The sequence below is a fragment of the Blastomyces dermatitidis genome (assembly GCF_000003525.1).
Source record: "Blastomyces dermatitidis ER-3 genomic scaffold supercont1.3, whole genome shotgun sequence".
In the NCBI taxonomy this organism is placed as follows: domain Eukaryota; kingdom Fungi; phylum Ascomycota; class Eurotiomycetes; order Onygenales; family Ajellomycetaceae; genus Blastomyces; species Blastomyces dermatitidis.
The window spans coordinates 7,155,529-7,171,168 of NW_025544776.1; the positions used below are offsets into that span (position 1 = coordinate 7,155,529).

Sequence of the window (15,640 nt, forward strand, 5' to 3'; positions counted from 1 at the left end):
ATCATTGTAGTTTAGCTGACTGGCTCGGCTGAACGAACTTGGTGTCGGTAAATCTTGCATGCTCTGCCAGTCTTTTTGCCTCCTCCTCGATCCCATGTACATGATCCCAATTAGGGTCCAGATCAATAAATCCCGCAGAGGCGAGCTCGTAAAGGGCTGCCAGCGCCCAGGTACGACAGGTGAGCTCTCCGTGCACCGTAGCATTTCGGATTATAGATTTCATCGCCGACAACCACTCGTCGTTGGTTTTTTCAAGATATCCAACTTTGAGAGCGAGCAAGACCGATTTTGACACCGATAAGTCCTTGATTTCCACAATAAACTTCCAGTTAGGCCCACTCAGTGCTTGATGGCAAAGGACGCCAGAGGTATTTGTCTGAGCGACAAGCAAACCCCAGTGGTATTTCCCTGTGATTCCGGTATCCCATAGAACCATATATAATCCGTTCTCCTCAACCCGCACGCCATTGTCTAGCCTGTTACCAGCGGAGGTACTTTGATCGTTTATATCAAGGAGCGTAGATAATGGTTTAAAATTACCGAACATCATAAAAAAAAAAAAAAAAACTGCAGAGACACAGACGCAATAATTATTGACCGACAGCGGAAATGGGAATGATAGGCGTGCAAGATTGCGTTAGGCCAGGGTAGGCTAAGAGGAAAGAGAAAGAAGAATAGAAGGATGATTGAGCATGCAACTCTAGTCCTTGATAGTAGTAGATCTAGAGCCCGCGATGTTCATGATCAAAGAAGATAAACCCTCAAGGTAATGATCCTGTTTATACACAGGATGCATGTCGGTGGTAAATCTCCATCTGCAACAAAGCTGGCGCTTCAAACTGATCAATACGGGCTTCTCGGAGAGCCTGCCTCTAGAGACATGAGATCCAATGGTTTCAATCCTCGGGTAGGAACGCGCTCATTTCCGACCAGTGATGCATGGATAGCCAAATGCTGGACAACCATGAGCTGGGTGCGATTCGGGACATGCAGTCCTCTGCCACCTGGGCTGTGACATTGTGTGCACCACCCACTGCCCTCTGAAAAAGTGTACCAGTGAGCCCATGGGACTGGGCGCCTGGCACAGCTGGCTGTCCCATGATCTGAAAAGACCTTTTGATTATTTTCTTTTTCTTTTCTTTTCTTTTCTGTGTAGTATGTTGCCCTTTCGTTGGTCAAATTGTCTGGATTTGGTGGAAGAGAGAAACAGCTGGAGGTGGATGACATAAGCACAAGGCAGCCGGCATCACGTAAGCGGCCAGAAGCAAGAGCGTCAACGACAGCTTCAGCTTCATCATTCAACAGAACAACATCCAAAAAGTCAACATACAGCATACAACATACATTCTTCTTATTATCTCTTTCCTTAGTGTTGCTACTGTCGATATTATAACCTCTTTCCGTTATTGTCCCCTTTCTGCCTCCGAAATGACCTCCCTTCTAAATCATCCCTCGTCCCATGCCGAAACAATAGGTTATTCATTCGCAGAACCACAAGGAACCACCAGGCCAAAGCAACATCATGGCTTCAACCCGTATGCTTCCCCCTTTTTAGCTCTCTTCGTAATAAAGGTCCATACCATACCAAAAACAAGCTTATGAACCCCTAACTAAAATCCTCCACCCCCCCCCCCCCTCCCAGATATACCGACAACGGGGGCTCAACACTCGGCATCGCAGGCAAAGACTACGCAATCCTAGCAGGTGACACGCGCTCCGTCTCCGGCTACAACATCAACACCCGCTATGCGCCCAAGCTCTTCAAAATAGGCGAAGACAATGAAGGCGGCGAAGGTGCCCACCTCGTTCTATCAGTCGTCGGTTTCGCAGCAGACGGCCGCGCCCTCAAAGAACGTCTTGATGCCATCGTTAAAATGTACAAGTACAGGCATGGCAAGCCCATGTCCGTGAAAGCTTGTGCGCAGCGCCTGGCTACCATCCTCTACTCGAAACGCTTTTTCCCCTACTATGTGCACGCGATCCTGGCTGGTATTGATGAGGAGGGTAAGGGTGCGTTGTACAGCTACGATCCCGTTGGTTCATATGAGAGGGAGTATTGCAGGGCCGCCGGTGCGGCGGCGAGCTTGATTATGCCATTCTTGGATAATCAGGTCAATTTTAAGAATCAATTTATTCCAGGATCTGGGGAGGGGAACGCGATGGATAAACAGCCCCGAGAGCCTGTGCCACCTCCGAGGGATGTTGCGCTGCAGCTGGTCAAGGATGCGTTTACGAGTGCAGTGGAGAGACATATTGAGGTTGGCGACGGGTTGCAGGTTATGGTGATTACGACAGAGGGGATACAGGAGGTTCACCACCCGTTGAAGAAGGATTAGATGGTGGTTTTCTAGAGCGCTTTGGTTTTGTTTTTCTCTTCTCCTCTGGCTTTCTTTTGTGATTCGCCGAGCAAACGTTCAGTACAATGCGATTTCCTTTATTAGGTCATGATAAAAAAATAATCAATATGGTTCATAAAAACGTTGCTTTTGTTAATCCGATTTCGTTAAATCCAATTCCCATCTTACCCTATCATTGCCTTCATACAAACGGGCAAGCTGGGTGGATATCAAGATATCAAGGTAAAAAGTGAAACTCCAAAACGCCGTTGCTATGCCACTGTAGGTATCATTTCCAGGAGCCATTCGCTCAAAACCGCTCTTTCATCCGCGACGCCACAGTTCGTAAGTTTCCATAGACCTTGCCCTGTTTGGGACCAAACACATCAGTATACACATATCATGGACTTTAGAACAATTACACAAGGCGATTAGAAGCACTTACCGGCGGACTTCCCAAAATCAAACTAACAATCGCCTCCCTCGCAACGTGAATATTCTGAAATCCGCCCAGAATATGGATCTTCTGATCCGCAAGCACAACACGCGTCCGACTGGCATTCTCAATCGCAAACTTCGTCTTGCCATCTTTGCCCGCAATCCGCCCAACCGCGCGCCCCAAATGCTCCCCCCCAAGAGTCTTTACATCCTTAATCTCAAACGTCTCGATATACAAATCATCCAGCCGCAATAGCGCAATGGCATCGTCGACATCAAACCCGAGTGTGAACGCTTTTACAAAGTCCTCGCCCTTCTGCAGCGCGCCGGTGTCGGTGGTGTGTTTTGACGTGCGTAGCTCAACGGAGCGGTTCTTGATGTTCATGCGTACTTGGAGTTTGAGGTGTTCGACGAGGGGTGGGTAGATCTTGGGCCATGTGGCTTTGAGGGGGGTCATGCGGTGTGGAGGGACAGGAACTTTGCGGGTTTCTACACGGTAGGCGCCTTGGGATGGAGTTGCGGGAGTGAAGACGGGACGACCTTCAAGGTCGATTTGCATTTCTGTATCTTCTTCTTGATTTGGTTCGAGGCGGTTTTGTTTAGCTTGTGAAGAGGGTTCTGTGGGAGGCGCGGCGTTTGTGTCGATTAGGATGTCTTCCTCATCTGTATTTTTTCCCCCTCGTTAGCGTGTTGCATTCTTTATCTATTGAGGCTGCGCGGCAGGTATATTGTGCCAGACTACGTACGTCGAGGGGCGTTATGAGATACTGAAGCGGGTGTCTGATTAGTATCTGTACCCTCCTCTGGGTGGTGCCTGATCCGTGCGGTTGGTGCAGGCATTTTCCAAGTACTGTAGTGCTGTACACGGAGCGAGTACAAGTTTATGTAGGGTTTAACAATGTAAATACAGAATTAAAATGGGCTATTTGATTCCGTCTTTCACGCATAGGTTATATCGTTATCGTTGTTGACGCCGAAAAATAAAATGAAAAAGTGTGGGAAAACGGTCGATCGGATGCAAACCAGACAAACATCTCACCATGATTTCATGGTTTTTACTTGGATTTATTTCAACTTCGTAGAACTTGAACAGGATTTCAATCAGCAACACTCTCTCCTTCATCCCAGGACGCTGACACTCTTCCGATAGTGAAAGAGTGTTCCAGGATGACCCGAAAATTATGTCCGGCCACATAGGACGACGACTGTACGCGAACATATGCAAACGAGCACATCCCCTCATCTTCCACGCAGAGCAATCCTCCGCCTCTGCCTGGTCAGCTTTTATTACTGGCGCGGCAAGACCATCAAATGCCGTCCAGGGCTTGTTTCGAGGAAATTGGTCAAGGACGTTTTCATACTCCTCTCCTAAAAATGCTAAGCAGATCACTCGACGCTTCGCATCCGGCGGCTTCCTGGTCCTGGGTACATCACCACCGTCCAATGCGGTAGAATCCGGCGCGTCATGTGCTATCTCCTCTTCGGAAAAGATAATAATATGTCATCACGGAAGCGCGGGGTACGTGGATAGACGCAGACTAGAGAGTTTGGCTAGAGGTGCTTGGAGAAGAAGTATCCATATGTCCTCGAAGGGAAATGATGATGTGCAACCGTCCACCAGCTCCACTCCCTCTCAAACCATCAATACCACACAGCGCCCGGCGACGCTGCCATCCGATGAAACTGAGACCTCTAATCGGCCACTTGTGAAACCCTTTGAATCCGAGTCTAAGTTGACGTCTGAACCCGCGCTATTGTCGTCACACTCGAGCGGCAAGAGTGTCTATGGAAAGGCGCTCGCTGGGGGTAGTTCTACAACGACCAACCATTTCACCGACCGATTGCCCCATCGACCAACTAAGGAGGAATTACTGGCCGCTGCGACGGGGTTTTGGTCGAGGCTAAAAGTGCGCTTTAAGTGGTTCTCTATACGGAGCATCCGGCCCTTCAATATAGATGATATTGGTGCTTTCTTTTCTTGGATTCTTCTTGGCCATGTACTGTGGATTATTCTGGGAACCACGACGTTTTTTTCCTTGCTTATATTGGCCATTAATACGGTTTTCGCTCAAGGTTGGTTCTGTTCCATTTTTTGCTTCATCCCTGAATTTTTGTTTGTGTAATAATAGTCACACTGACTGTTGGGATCAGAAACCTTGGCCAGATGGATTGGCAACTATTTGACCAAATCGTCGGGACTCACCGTTGTTTTCGAATCTGCCATCGTACCCAGATGGAAAGATGGCGTTATCACGTTCAAAAACGTGTTCGTTTCAAGACGCCCTGGCCAAGGTGCTGGAAACGTGAGCAAAGGTTCATCTAAAACCGCAGCTGAAACTGCTGCAGCTGCAGCGCTAAGGGATAAGCTATCGGACGTGGAGGAGGAGGAAGATACGAACTATACCCAGTTTGATGTATCGATAAACACGGTCAACGTCACTCTATCGTTTACCAAATGGTTCAATGGCAAAGGCCTCCTACGAGATGTCGAGGTGATTGGTGTTCGAGGCGTCGTCGACAGGACGCACGTGTGGTGGCCTGAGGGATATCTCGACCCCAAGTCATACCGACACGAGCACAACCCAGGCGACTTCGAGATCAACTCATTTAAAATGCAGGACCTCCTGGTTACAGTCTACCAGCCGGATAATTTCCGGCCGTTCTCTGTCTCTATTTTCTCCTGTGACCTGCCGCAGCTCAGGCGCCAGTGGCTCTTTTACGATTTCATGTCCGCTAATACGATGTCTGGGTCCTTTGACAATTCTATATTCACGATCCATCCCCGGCAAACACATTCCTATACGGGCGCACTGTTGAACGATGGCAGAGAGGAAAATGGCGAAGCAAGCCCGTGGAAAAAACATAGTCGAATCCGTATTGATGGACTTAATATCGATCACCTGAATCGTGGCGTTGAAGGCCCGTTCTCGTGGATCCGTGAGGGTAATGTCGATATCGTAGCCGACATCATGTTCCCAGCCGACAACGATGAGAGCCTGGCAAAGGTCATGTCAGACTTTTACGACCGCCTGGAAGCGACCGTTACATCGAACCACTACCAACCACATCCTAATGGTTCTACGTCCCGTGGTGCAATTACAGTTCCCCAGGGCGAGAGTGGCGGCGTGGACGATGCTGTTGCAGTTTCTCCAGAGGCCGTGGAAGAAGATAAGCGATTTGTCGTCACCGATCTCCGTATCCACCTCAATAACGTTCGAGCTGTTGTTCCCATCTTCACCAAGGATCTTTCATACGTTAACAACGCGCTCATCCGGCCAATCGTCGCGTACATGAATTCCAAGCGCACGTTTATCCCTATCCAGTGTCGACTTGTGAAGCGTGTTAGCGATTTTGATGGTAGTTGGACGATTTACGATAGTGGTTTGATGGACGATTTATCGGCTGAAGTGAGTTTTATTCTTCTTCACTGTCTCCTTCTTTTGCTTTAGTTTGATGTGACATCATTTTGGTATGACTAACTTGTTTCCCCCTTTCCTCGCTCAGACATACGAAGCTTTCGCACAAGATGTCGTTGATGAACAGGCTCGGAAACGGCGGTTTAAGAAAGTAGGGCTTTGGTCTCTACAACTTGCTGCCCAGGCGATCTTCATGGGCATGGCAGGCAATATTGCATAATTTTCTAAGTGATAAACTACCACCCATCAGCCACCAACAGACAGCTTTACCAAGTATGTATATATATATGTTCCTTTAACGTCTGGGGTGTTTTGCTTTTTGTTCTGTTTCTTGGAGTTCTACTGGGGGACAGAGGAGAGATTCCCTTGTTGCAATTATATCCTTTCCTATCTTTCTGTTCTTTTCTTTTTCCCATTTCCCAATGTATAGGAGGAATTGGCGGTGTTCGTGATTTAAAAAGTTAACCTGGTCTACATTCTCGTTATTTCTTTCTGTTCATGTTGCAGTGGTGGCTGCGACAGGTTTTTTTCTCTTCCTTTTATCCACACTGGTCTTATTACAAAACTAATATGTTTCTATCCTCGGTTTTTTTATCAACCGCACCGACATTACAAGTGTTTTGTTTGCTTTCAGTTCCTGATATTTGTATTATTTCCATTCTCATTTTCCGATTCTCGTACATCACATCCTCCACTCTAGACTGCTCTGTATACATATACTGCTACCTGCCATCTCTGTCTCCCCGTCTCTATTTAATGCTATTATTTTCCCTTTACTTCTCTCTCTCTCTCTCTCTCTTTTTTTTTTTTTTTTTTTTTTTTTTTTTTTTTTTTTTGCTTGCAACAATCCCAATCCCGCCTGTGGCATTTCTTGTTTCTTGTCAGCGAGCAAAACTAAAGCCCGTCTAAGATCTACAACCCATGTTGGGCTAAAATGGAAATTAATCCCCAATTTCATCTTTATTTTCACCTTTTTGTTGGTCCATGTTGGTACCGACAGCTCCAACCACTCACGTTCAAGGCGGGTAGTCAGAAGGGAGAGGGAAAAGGGAAGAAGTACATATCCATTGCATATAGTAACATAATACTGTTTTATTATCAATTGCCTTTACATGGTGTGTCTTCTTTTGCTCTCACTACTGTTGAACTCGGGAGGCAATAAAACTTGCAAGTAAGGTGGTGGAACCGGCGGGACCTCTCTGGTCTATGCTCCCGCTCGTGTACATTACATGTACATGTCATATATTCAGCGTGCAGACACATACGCCCGCGGACACAACGTCTCCGAAGCTCCCGCCCTAGTCACGACCGTTTGATTATATGCCTTCGGTCATGGATGGACTTTTATAGGCGAGTATCTAGATCATTACTTTCTTCCTCTACTTCAAGCTCTCTCCACCTGGGCCAGACAGACTGTTGAATTTTCGGTTCTATGTTTTGCTTGTGGTCACGTCATGCATGTTGTACTGGGTAACGGCAATATAAAGCCCTAGGACGAAAAGACCTGAGGAGTCGAATTGAGCTTGTCCTGCTGGCTATGGAACGCAGGATTTTGAGTCTGCCGATATATTGCATAGAGAGCAAGGGATCAGAGAAAGTCAGCGTTGCGAATAGAACAGATTTTATCAAATAGGAGAAAGCAATATGTTATGGTTGTCCGCACATGTTCTATCATGTTTTGCTTTATCCTCCTTTCTTTGAGGATGGAATTTTCATAGATTCCTCCTACCAGTTACTTTGGAGCTTCATTATGCCGGAAATCGCCTTGACCCCAAATCTCAACAGCTATCACCCCAAAAAGCGATTTTATGGTTTTCCCTCGTAAGGCAACTGAAGGGCTCCAATGTAGCTGCTAAACGCGCTCGACGCGCAACGGGTTTCCTGATTTCAGATAGCTCACCGGAGCACATCACAGAACTGTGGGGTGACATGCTGTAAGAGGATCACCAACATCCCCAGGTTATCTGTAGCTGTGAACTTCAACACTGACAGCAGTTTGAGCGGAAACACAGGATTGTGAACCTATTACCCAAGGGCGGTCTGATTTCAAATTTATGCAAGAGCTTTAGCTCTAGACATGCACCGTTGAGCAGCAGTGATATTTGCGGACACATTCCCGGATATAGAGCGGCCAATCACCATAATCCCGAAGAAGTAGAATCCAGGTATATATTGAAACATTGTACTATTTCTCTGGGTTTGGATTCGGATTGTAAAAAGCAGTCCCCTGAGTTCAGTTAATAATGTTTACGGTTTGGAATGGTGGAAGTTGTTCGGGAAGATGCTTCCAGTTGTGCCCAGAGACAAGGATACGTTAATTCATCCAAACCCCCTTGCATTGTAAATGTATAATACCATATAATATAGAAAGCTGTTCTTAATTTCAAGCTATAAGACTGTCTGACGCATGCAAGGGGTTGGTGGTTTGAGTTAACTAGGGCTTGATCTGGAAAGTCTTAGTCAGCCTATTTATTTGCTAGCGTCCTCTCCGGAGTCTGTCTGGACTTAACCACCTTCATCCTCCGTATGAGTCTTCAATATCAAAGACATTCGATGTTGATCTCTTTTTTGTTCTCTATATGGGCCATTTTCATCATAGCTAACAAGATAGTCTTCGAGCGATCTGTGTTACACCTCACCGCTGACAACTTACCCCATATGTGGTTTCTTGTGACATTTGTAACCACCTACCACTTCCTGTAACCTCATCGAGTCCATATCGATTCGTGGACTCTATGGTCTCAATTATAGTGTCCGGGAATAGCTTAACATGAAAGATTTTACCGTACACATCTATCAGGAGGCGTTGATCACTAGCATCGACCTTATGAACGGTGATCGAGAGGCCTTGTGACAGGATTTACGTCGACATGGCTTCCTGCGTTACTCAGTTTTTACATAGTCGGGTGCTTCCAGATCCACCCATCGCGTTGGATCTTGGTGGTTATTTGTCCCCAACTATTATGATTTTCATGCCATACGACGAGTTTCCTGGCCCTCGCGCTCTACAGGGCTGGTGCCGTTGCAAATATTGGATGATTATTGTGCATGTACATGTACATGTGCTTCTCACATTGCTCGAGGCTCCAAGTTTGTGTGCTGAGTTCTTGATAGGTAGCACTGAGCAGTGATATCTTTCCATGGACAGTGAGTTTCTTGTTTTTGTGTGGGGAAGAATCGCAGCTCTCGAGCTGGGGATCAACGAGATCTAGCCGTTCTCCCTCCACATTTACGATGTGTCAGTGTCTCTCTTCTCCGCTTTTGATCTGGCGGAGATATGCCATCTCCCAATAGCTTGAAGCCACATGAAGGATATTTTGAAGGAATGGTCATTTCGCCTCGTTCGCCAGTTTTAAAACCCTGCCATTGGTGTTTTATAGGCATAAGACTTGTGCTCAGAGTGCTGTAGATAGCAGCACATCTACCTGCTACCCCACGTAGCAGGAGGCCAGCAAGGACTTTACCAGAAGGAAGTTGACGACTACAACATGTACCACCATCTCTGAGTTATCCAATTGAACATTTTAAGATACTCCCCTAACATTCCCAGCGTCTTCCAAGTACATACATTCAGGACTGGCTAACCAAACCCTTTTACACACTATAAGTGGGATCGGCTATTACTTTCTTCCGAGAGTCCAGGTCCATACTCTTGGTACACCTTGGTTGGTTTATTATTGAGAATCATATCATACGAAATGGTTTTCTAAGAATCATAGACTTAAAAACGAGATAATTGTACCAGCCAATATCCACATTGTCATCCAACTATGATCAACGCAATTCAGAACCTGAACACAGTGCTCTCTCTACGTGTCACAGAAATTAGATTTAGTTGACATCAGGATCGGATAGTCGCGTTTCTCAGCAGCTATTACCGCAAGTTGAGCCCAGATGCTGGGTGCATCGTCATGCCTAGTCTTTCTAGGGTCACACCTTAACTGCGGCCGTCTCTATATAAAGGGCAGCACAACCTCCCTGTTGGCCCTCTTTTCTTCAAGTCACCACCGGGTTCAATCATCTATCTGATCACATATCAAACAAGCAAAACATATTTTTGTGATTATTGCCTTTACTTCAATACTCACCGTATACTTTCTGATATACTCATACTCAGGCATTCAAGATGGTTTGCATCAATCAGATTTTTCAATTCGCTATCCTAGGCGCTGGGTATGTAATTTTTAATTCCCCCATTTTCCGTCATAATGACGTTCCAAGTTTCTGATGTCCATTTAGCCTTGCTGCTGCGAATCCCATTCCCGGGGGTGACCACTACCGGGAAAAAGAGCCCAAAACTGTCACAGTGACCGAGTATAAGATCGAGTATAAGACGGCATTCAAACCTGTCACCGAGTTCAAAGAGGTCACCAAGTTCATCACTGTGAACCATCCCGTCACCCACTGGAAGACCATGACGATAACCGACTATCCCAAGCCCGTAACTAAAACCGACTACAAGCCGGTGACTGTTGTCCAAACTAAGGCTGTGACTATTACTGCTGTCAAGGAGGTCATTGTTACCAAGACGGCCATCAAAGAGAAGCCCGTCACGCATTTCCATACCATCACCGTGCCAGGGAAGCCCGTGCCTGTGCCGACCACCATCGCTAAGGTCCACACCGTCACCGGCAAGTGTGATGAACCAAAGAAGTACGATGACGGAAAGAAGGGCGATGGAAACTATGGAAACGATGGAAACGATGGAAAAGATGGAAAAGATGGAAAAGATGGAAAAGATGGAAAGGACGAAAAGGACGAAAAGGACGAAAAGGACGAAAAGGACGACGGCTACAAGGGGTACGACACCCATGGCGATTATTAGCTGCAGCTCACTATCTACATGGTAAATTCCATCCCTCGCCTCGCCAGCAATACACCAAACCTGCCAAGTATCCCGCAGCTAATAGAGTGCCTACCAGGTATACCATGAATTCTGCTAGCCTTTGGAAAAGCAAAATCGTAAGGTAAATGAGGGATCAGAACCCAACCGGGAAACGCGCCCTATACCAAAAGAAAAATATATTTGGGTCATGGTTCGGGAGGTGGAAATGGGATCAATATTCAGCCTTCACTGCCCTCCCTCTCTATGTTCCTTATTTCCTTATTTTAATTTCTCTAATTTCCTTACTTCTACGAACGATTGACCAATTTTCCATCCTTATTCAGCCTAACTCATGCCTGTCCTTTTTGGACAAATGTTTTTTAATGACAAGAAAAAGTCGAACGGGGAAACTTGCAATGCTTACCCCGCTGCAATAACCACCCTAATGATCTCTCTGTTTACATTTTTTTCGGTTGCGACTCTATCCCTAATTGGCCCCCCAAAAAACACATGTATTAATTTTCCTTCCCCTTTGACTACTTCTCTCTTTCCCTCTTTCTAATGTTTTGGGAATTCCTGCATTACGATATGGCATTTCACGTCCAGACGTTTTTATCCCCCTGACACGATCAGATGAGACACGGTGATATTGTTCCTGGTTACAAGGGTAGCTGGGATGGAGGGGAAGAAGGAATGGTAAAGAGAGAAGGAAGGGCTCCGGAGGGCCTAAAATCTTTGTGTTATCTGTTTCTGATTTGAAACAAGTCGATCTATAGATTCGATTTTGTTCTATTCATATTGATTAGCTTGTGGTGCTCCACTTCAACAGCTTTTAAGAAATTTGTGGTCTATTTTCATTCTGATTTTCCCTAGATGTGCTATTGCCATTCTTCTACCAGAGATTGACTGTCGTCTTCTTGTTATTCGATTCGTGGTGGTCATTTTAATATGAGATTTCAACTTAAGCCATGAATGTTTGAATCAAATATGCGGAACCTGCACCTGGGACTCGTAGCATCTAGTCAATTTTATTTAGCCACAAGGTCTTCGGCGAGTCACTAGGTAGGTAACGTTAAATGTTGACTTACTCGAGATTTTGGACGTCCACAGCCGCATATCTTTTCATCAATTTGCTCATCAAAATCAATTCTCAGCTTCATACCCCGTAAATTAACTATTTAAATGGTGGTTAGACTTGCTAGTAGTGAGTTGACAGGATGATGTTTCCGTGTATGTTGCTCCATCCGCCCTCCAATCCTCTGTCCTGGTTTACAAGGGCTTAGTTATGCTCTCTGATCCATAACTATCAGACGCCTAGCCAATAGTCGAGTGTAAACCATTTTACTCTTTGACGCCTAAGGACGACGTCGGCTTTCTCTCCTTGAACTACAGGAGTATATAGCTTGCGATAATATGGCTAAGACAGGCAATGCGGCACCACAAGATGTGGCAGCTCACGGCGTTTCTCCATCTCGAGATGCGGCCATTGGACCTTCACAGAACGAACAGGCAATATCCTCGAGGCAACATCCCAATGGGGACATGTATGCCTTGCCGGCAGTCTAAAGTTCGCTGTAACCAGCCATCCCCGGGATTGCCATGTGTTAGATGTCAAAGGACAGACAGACTTTGCATCCCGACGGCACAGGCGGCGAAGAAAGGCCAGAGCCGCATGATAGTAATATAAGAACTCCACTCCCAGAAATTCTCAATTTCTCGAGGCATTCTGCAAATCTGTGTACTCAGAGAAGTACCATGACCTTGGCCTCGCGACGTTCCCATTCTTCTCTCGACGAACAGCCATCGCAGAAAATACCCATCAGCACACCAGCCTTTTCTACATGTGTCGACTCACTCCATCATCTACTCCATAGTATCCATTCACTAGACATGTCCGCCATCCGTGCCATGCCAACAGTGTATTTCATCCGAACGATCTACATGGCAATCATGCTCATAAAGCTCCATTTCGCCGCCATAGAGCAAAAACAAACGGATGATACGAAACAACACGCCGACTGCAACCTTCAAGTCTCCGAGTGGTTGGAAGCGCTGATTCAGATGTTCGCGGGATGGGGCGAACTATGGCCTGCAGCGAGACTGACGATGGTTTTCAAAAAGCTGAAAACGTGGTATGGTATGAGAAGCATAGCAGCAGTCGGATGACGCTGCATGAACTTTCGTGGTTGAGCCCCTGGGCTTTTGGGAAAGAAGGAGATGAGACTTCGTCGCCATCAGCATCCCCTGATAACCAACATCAGCACCGCGTAGAGGCACCGCTAGAATCCGATACACGATCTCCACCATGACCATTATCAGCGTTGACATATAGCCAATTGCAAGCGATCACTCCAACCACTCCAGAAACTTCGTCACCCAACTCATTTCCTGCAACCGCCGGAAATTCCGTACCTTCAGTTCTCCCAGACTTCTCATCAGTGCCACTCATCTCAATGGATTTGGACCTGGACCAGATGTTCCCAGATGCCATGCAAGGCTTTGACCTTGATTTTGATGATCTCAGCAATAATGCTTTAGGATCGCCACCAGACAAGGGGCTTGCTGTTGGCGGTTCGGCTGGTAATGAGGCCCTGAAAACGGACATTTGTCCGCGGAATGGGCAGCTATATTCAAGGGTGTCTCACCTCCTGTCATCAATGTTGGTGTTGAAGTAAATGTCGATGATGCGATGAAAGACCTGGAGTTTGATGATAGGGAGTTGCAGAGGGACGTATGAATGATGGAATGTGGTGCATCCTTGCCATTGCCATTGCCATTGCCCTTGACCTTGACCTACGCAAAGGGAAGTTAGGCGATTGTCTTAACTGAGGAGTACGCATGCGATGAGAATATTGTAGCCATCTTTGGAAATAGAATCTCCAAATCAAAATATAAATACAAACAATAAGTGGCTTTCATGAGTTTAAATTATCCATTTTAGGCCATGTGCGTTATGTAGGATAATATGTTGGGAATCTTATATTAAATTCATCAAATAACTTCAACAAAATTTGTATAGGAGGAATCCTGTACAGAGCAGGAAGTTTATAACATAATATGACAACTCACTAACTATACTGATAGACATATGGTGATAGACATATGGTGATGTGAAGAAGTGGTAATTAAAGTGTCTGATAACTACTTGTTTCAAAATACCAGTTGCTTTTGTTGTTTCCTGTGCTTTGTGTAACTATGTAGCAGAGTAACTATACATACTATTCCATGTGATGAATGTAACCATTCTGTCTGTGCATGACACATTCAAGAGGTGAAGAATTGGCACGAAATCATATTTTCATTAGAGACAGGCCTCTCTAATATTTTATTAGTGGCAATACTAATCATCATTATGGGTTCTTTTGTTCGAAAGTGTTTATCATCATGGAATCAATCATAATATTAGTAATATCTTATATAGCCCACCCCCTGACTCTATAACTGTCTGAGAGTGAGCAAGGTATCTCTGCTATAAAGCTTCTGTAACTGCTCCTCTGTTATAGAGTCCCATGAATTCCTAACCATCTCTCAAAGTGCATCATCAGAAAGCCTATTCTGTATGCTGCAAGGGGATATTTGAAGACACTCCCCCCGGAATGATGGTTAGGTTAGCATGCCATTGCCACTAAAATATTAGGGGGAGGTGTTTATAGAGTACGAAGTATGGGATATATACGCAAATGGAGCACCAGAAGAGGTAAGAAATAGAGGAATCTAACTCGTTGAATCTCTCTAGACCCTCATCTCCTTTGGCGCCGCCCCTTATTTTCCCCCTTTTAATACGCCATCATCATCATGGGGATGGGTCGGTCTTCGTTTCATCCATCACCCACCGAGGGGCCATTCTGGGGCCTCCAGGGATATCCAGGCCCGGGAGTATTGGGGCTAAGGCGGTACCTTGCATAACACACCGGGGGGAAGAGAGGGAGAGAATGCGAAGAGCAGGGTGGGGAGAACATGGCCTGGATGATTGGGAACCTTCAGGCTGATTAACTACGGGGAAACTCTCTGCAAAATAACCTGTAACTATTATTACTTGCATGTGTCGAGGAATTTGCATGGAAGTTCCCTGCATGCATTTGTTACTATTCAATTGGGAAAAAAGTAATAAGCCTGAGCTTTTTCATTAACTCCTGGACCTGCATAAACAAACTGATCCGTGATTATTTTTATTATCCCATCCCACATTACAGAGTGAGTTCTCTCTTCATGATATGTCTCCCCTTGTCTCCCCTTGTCTCCCCTTTTCCCGGCCCCCCCCCCAAAAAAAAAATCAAAAATCAAACATCAACGGCGCTAGAGACGCCAGAACGCAGCATATAATTTCACTACGCGAGCTTGGATCCACGGTGCCAGCGCCGCTGTCTAGACTCAAAGGAGAAGCGAGAGCCTAGACAGCGGTGTAATAGCTTTGGTGGCCTAACTTATTCTTCCTAAGGACAGGAGAGACATTATTGTGAGTGAGTTCGGTTCGTGTGTACAGCCTATATTTAGGTCTTGTAGTTACATCTTAGGAGGATCACAGTTGATGAATCATGGTGAAGAAGATAAAGGATGAAATGATTTATTTCACCCACTCACTGGCATGTCGTGTCGTCAGGAGTCAGGAGTTTTGCCTGCAGAAA

The 15,640-nt window shown here is 45.9% G+C and overlaps 6 protein-coding genes across 6 annotated transcripts; 4 read left to right on the forward strand and 2 right to left on the reverse strand.

Moving 5' to 3' along the window:
• Position 1: 1 nt before the first annotated feature.
• Positions 2-547, reverse strand: BDCG_03833 (uncharacterized protein; the record flags this gene model as incomplete). Its single annotated transcript, XM_045419500.1, has 1 exon — positions 2-547. One exon carries the CDS (start codon positions 545-547, stop codon positions 2-4), a length of 546 nt encoding a protein of 181 aa, XP_045275784.1.
• On the forward strand, positions 151-2,679 carry BDCG_03834 (20S proteasome subunit beta 6). Its single transcript, XM_045419501.1, has 2 exons — positions 151-1,535; positions 1,643-2,679. Exons 1-2 carry the CDS (start codon positions 1,429-1,431, stop codon positions 2,334-2,336), a joined length of 801 nt encoding a protein of 266 aa, XP_045275785.1. The 5' UTR covers positions 151-1,428; the 3' UTR covers positions 2,337-2,679.
• Positions 1,648-4,087, reverse strand: BDCG_03835 (pre-rRNA-processing protein PNO1). The gene is made up of 3 exons (XM_045419502.1): positions 3,521-4,087; positions 2,782-3,437; positions 1,648-2,703 (listed from the first exon to the last, which is right to left on the reverse strand). Exons 1-3 carry the CDS (start codon positions 3,612-3,614, stop codon positions 2,647-2,649), a joined length of 807 nt encoding a protein of 268 aa, XP_045275786.1. The 5' UTR covers positions 3,615-4,087; the 3' UTR covers positions 1,648-2,646.
• On the forward strand, positions 3,833-7,030 carry BDCG_03836 (mitochondrion biogenesis protein). The gene is made up of 3 exons (XM_045419503.1): positions 3,833-4,847; positions 4,926-6,181; positions 6,279-7,030. Exons 1-3 carry the CDS (start codon positions 3,956-3,958, stop codon positions 6,408-6,410), a joined length of 2,280 nt encoding a protein of 759 aa, XP_045275787.1. The 5' UTR covers positions 3,833-3,955; the 3' UTR covers positions 6,411-7,030.
• A 1,578-nt stretch (positions 7,031-8,608) lies between these two features.
• On the forward strand, positions 8,609-12,006 carry BDCG_03837 (uncharacterized protein). Its single transcript, XM_045419504.1, has 3 exons — positions 8,609-10,363; positions 10,430-11,036; positions 11,113-12,006. The coding sequence occupies exons 1-2, from the start codon at positions 10,317-10,319 to the stop codon at positions 11,013-11,015; spliced, it is 633 nt and encodes a 210-aa protein (XP_045275788.1). The 5' UTR covers positions 8,609-10,316; the 3' UTR covers positions 11,016-11,036; positions 11,113-12,006.
• Positions 12,007-12,428: 422 nt separating this feature from the next.
• BDCG_03838 (uncharacterized protein) lies at positions 12,429-13,690 on the forward strand (the record flags this gene model as incomplete). Its single annotated transcript, XM_045419505.1, has 3 exons — positions 12,429-12,559; positions 12,890-13,147; positions 13,348-13,690. The coding sequence occupies 3 exons, from the start codon at positions 12,429-12,431 to the stop codon at positions 13,688-13,690; spliced, it is 732 nt and encodes a 243-aa protein (XP_045275789.1).
• Between the last annotated feature and the right edge of the window lie 1,950 nt (positions 13,691-15,640).

Coding starts and splice junctions, on each gene's coding strand:
- BDCG_03837 (XM_045419504.1), top strand. CDS start 10,317: ATGGTTTGCATCAATCAGATTTTTCAATTCGCTATCCTAGGCGCTGG. Junction 10,364..10,429: donor TTCGCTATCCTAGGCGCTGG/GTATGTAATTTT, acceptor ATGTCCATTTAG/CCTTGCTGCTGCGAATCCCA.
- BDCG_03836 (XM_045419503.1), top strand. CDS start 3,956: ATGTCCGGCCACATAGGACGACGACTGTACGCGAACATATGCAAACGA. Junction 4,848..4,925: donor TAATACGGTTTTCGCTCAAG/GTTGGTTCTGTT, acceptor TGTTGGGATCAG/AAACCTTGGCCAGATGGATT. Junction 6,182..6,278: donor TGGACGATTTATCGGCTGAA/GTGAGTTTTATT, acceptor TTCCTCGCTCAG/ACATACGAAGCTTTCGCACA.
- BDCG_03835 (XM_045419502.1), bottom strand. CDS start 3,614: ATGCCTGCACCAACCGCACGGATCAGGCACCACCCAGAGGAGGGTACA. Junction 3,438..3,520: donor ATCTCATAACGCCCCTCGAC/GTACGTAGTCTG, acceptor GAAAAAATACAG/ATGAGGAAGACATCCTAATC. Junction 2,704..2,781: donor TGATTTTGGGAAGTCCGCCG/GTAAGTGCTTCT, acceptor GGTCCCAAACAG/GGCAAGGTCTATGGAAACTT.
- BDCG_03834 (XM_045419501.1), top strand. CDS start 1,429: ATGACCTCCCTTCTAAATCATCCCTCGTCCCATGCCGAAACAATAGGT. Junction 1,536..1,642: donor CAACATCATGGCTTCAACCC/GTATGCTTCCCC, acceptor CCCCCCTCCCAG/ATATACCGACAACGGGGGCT.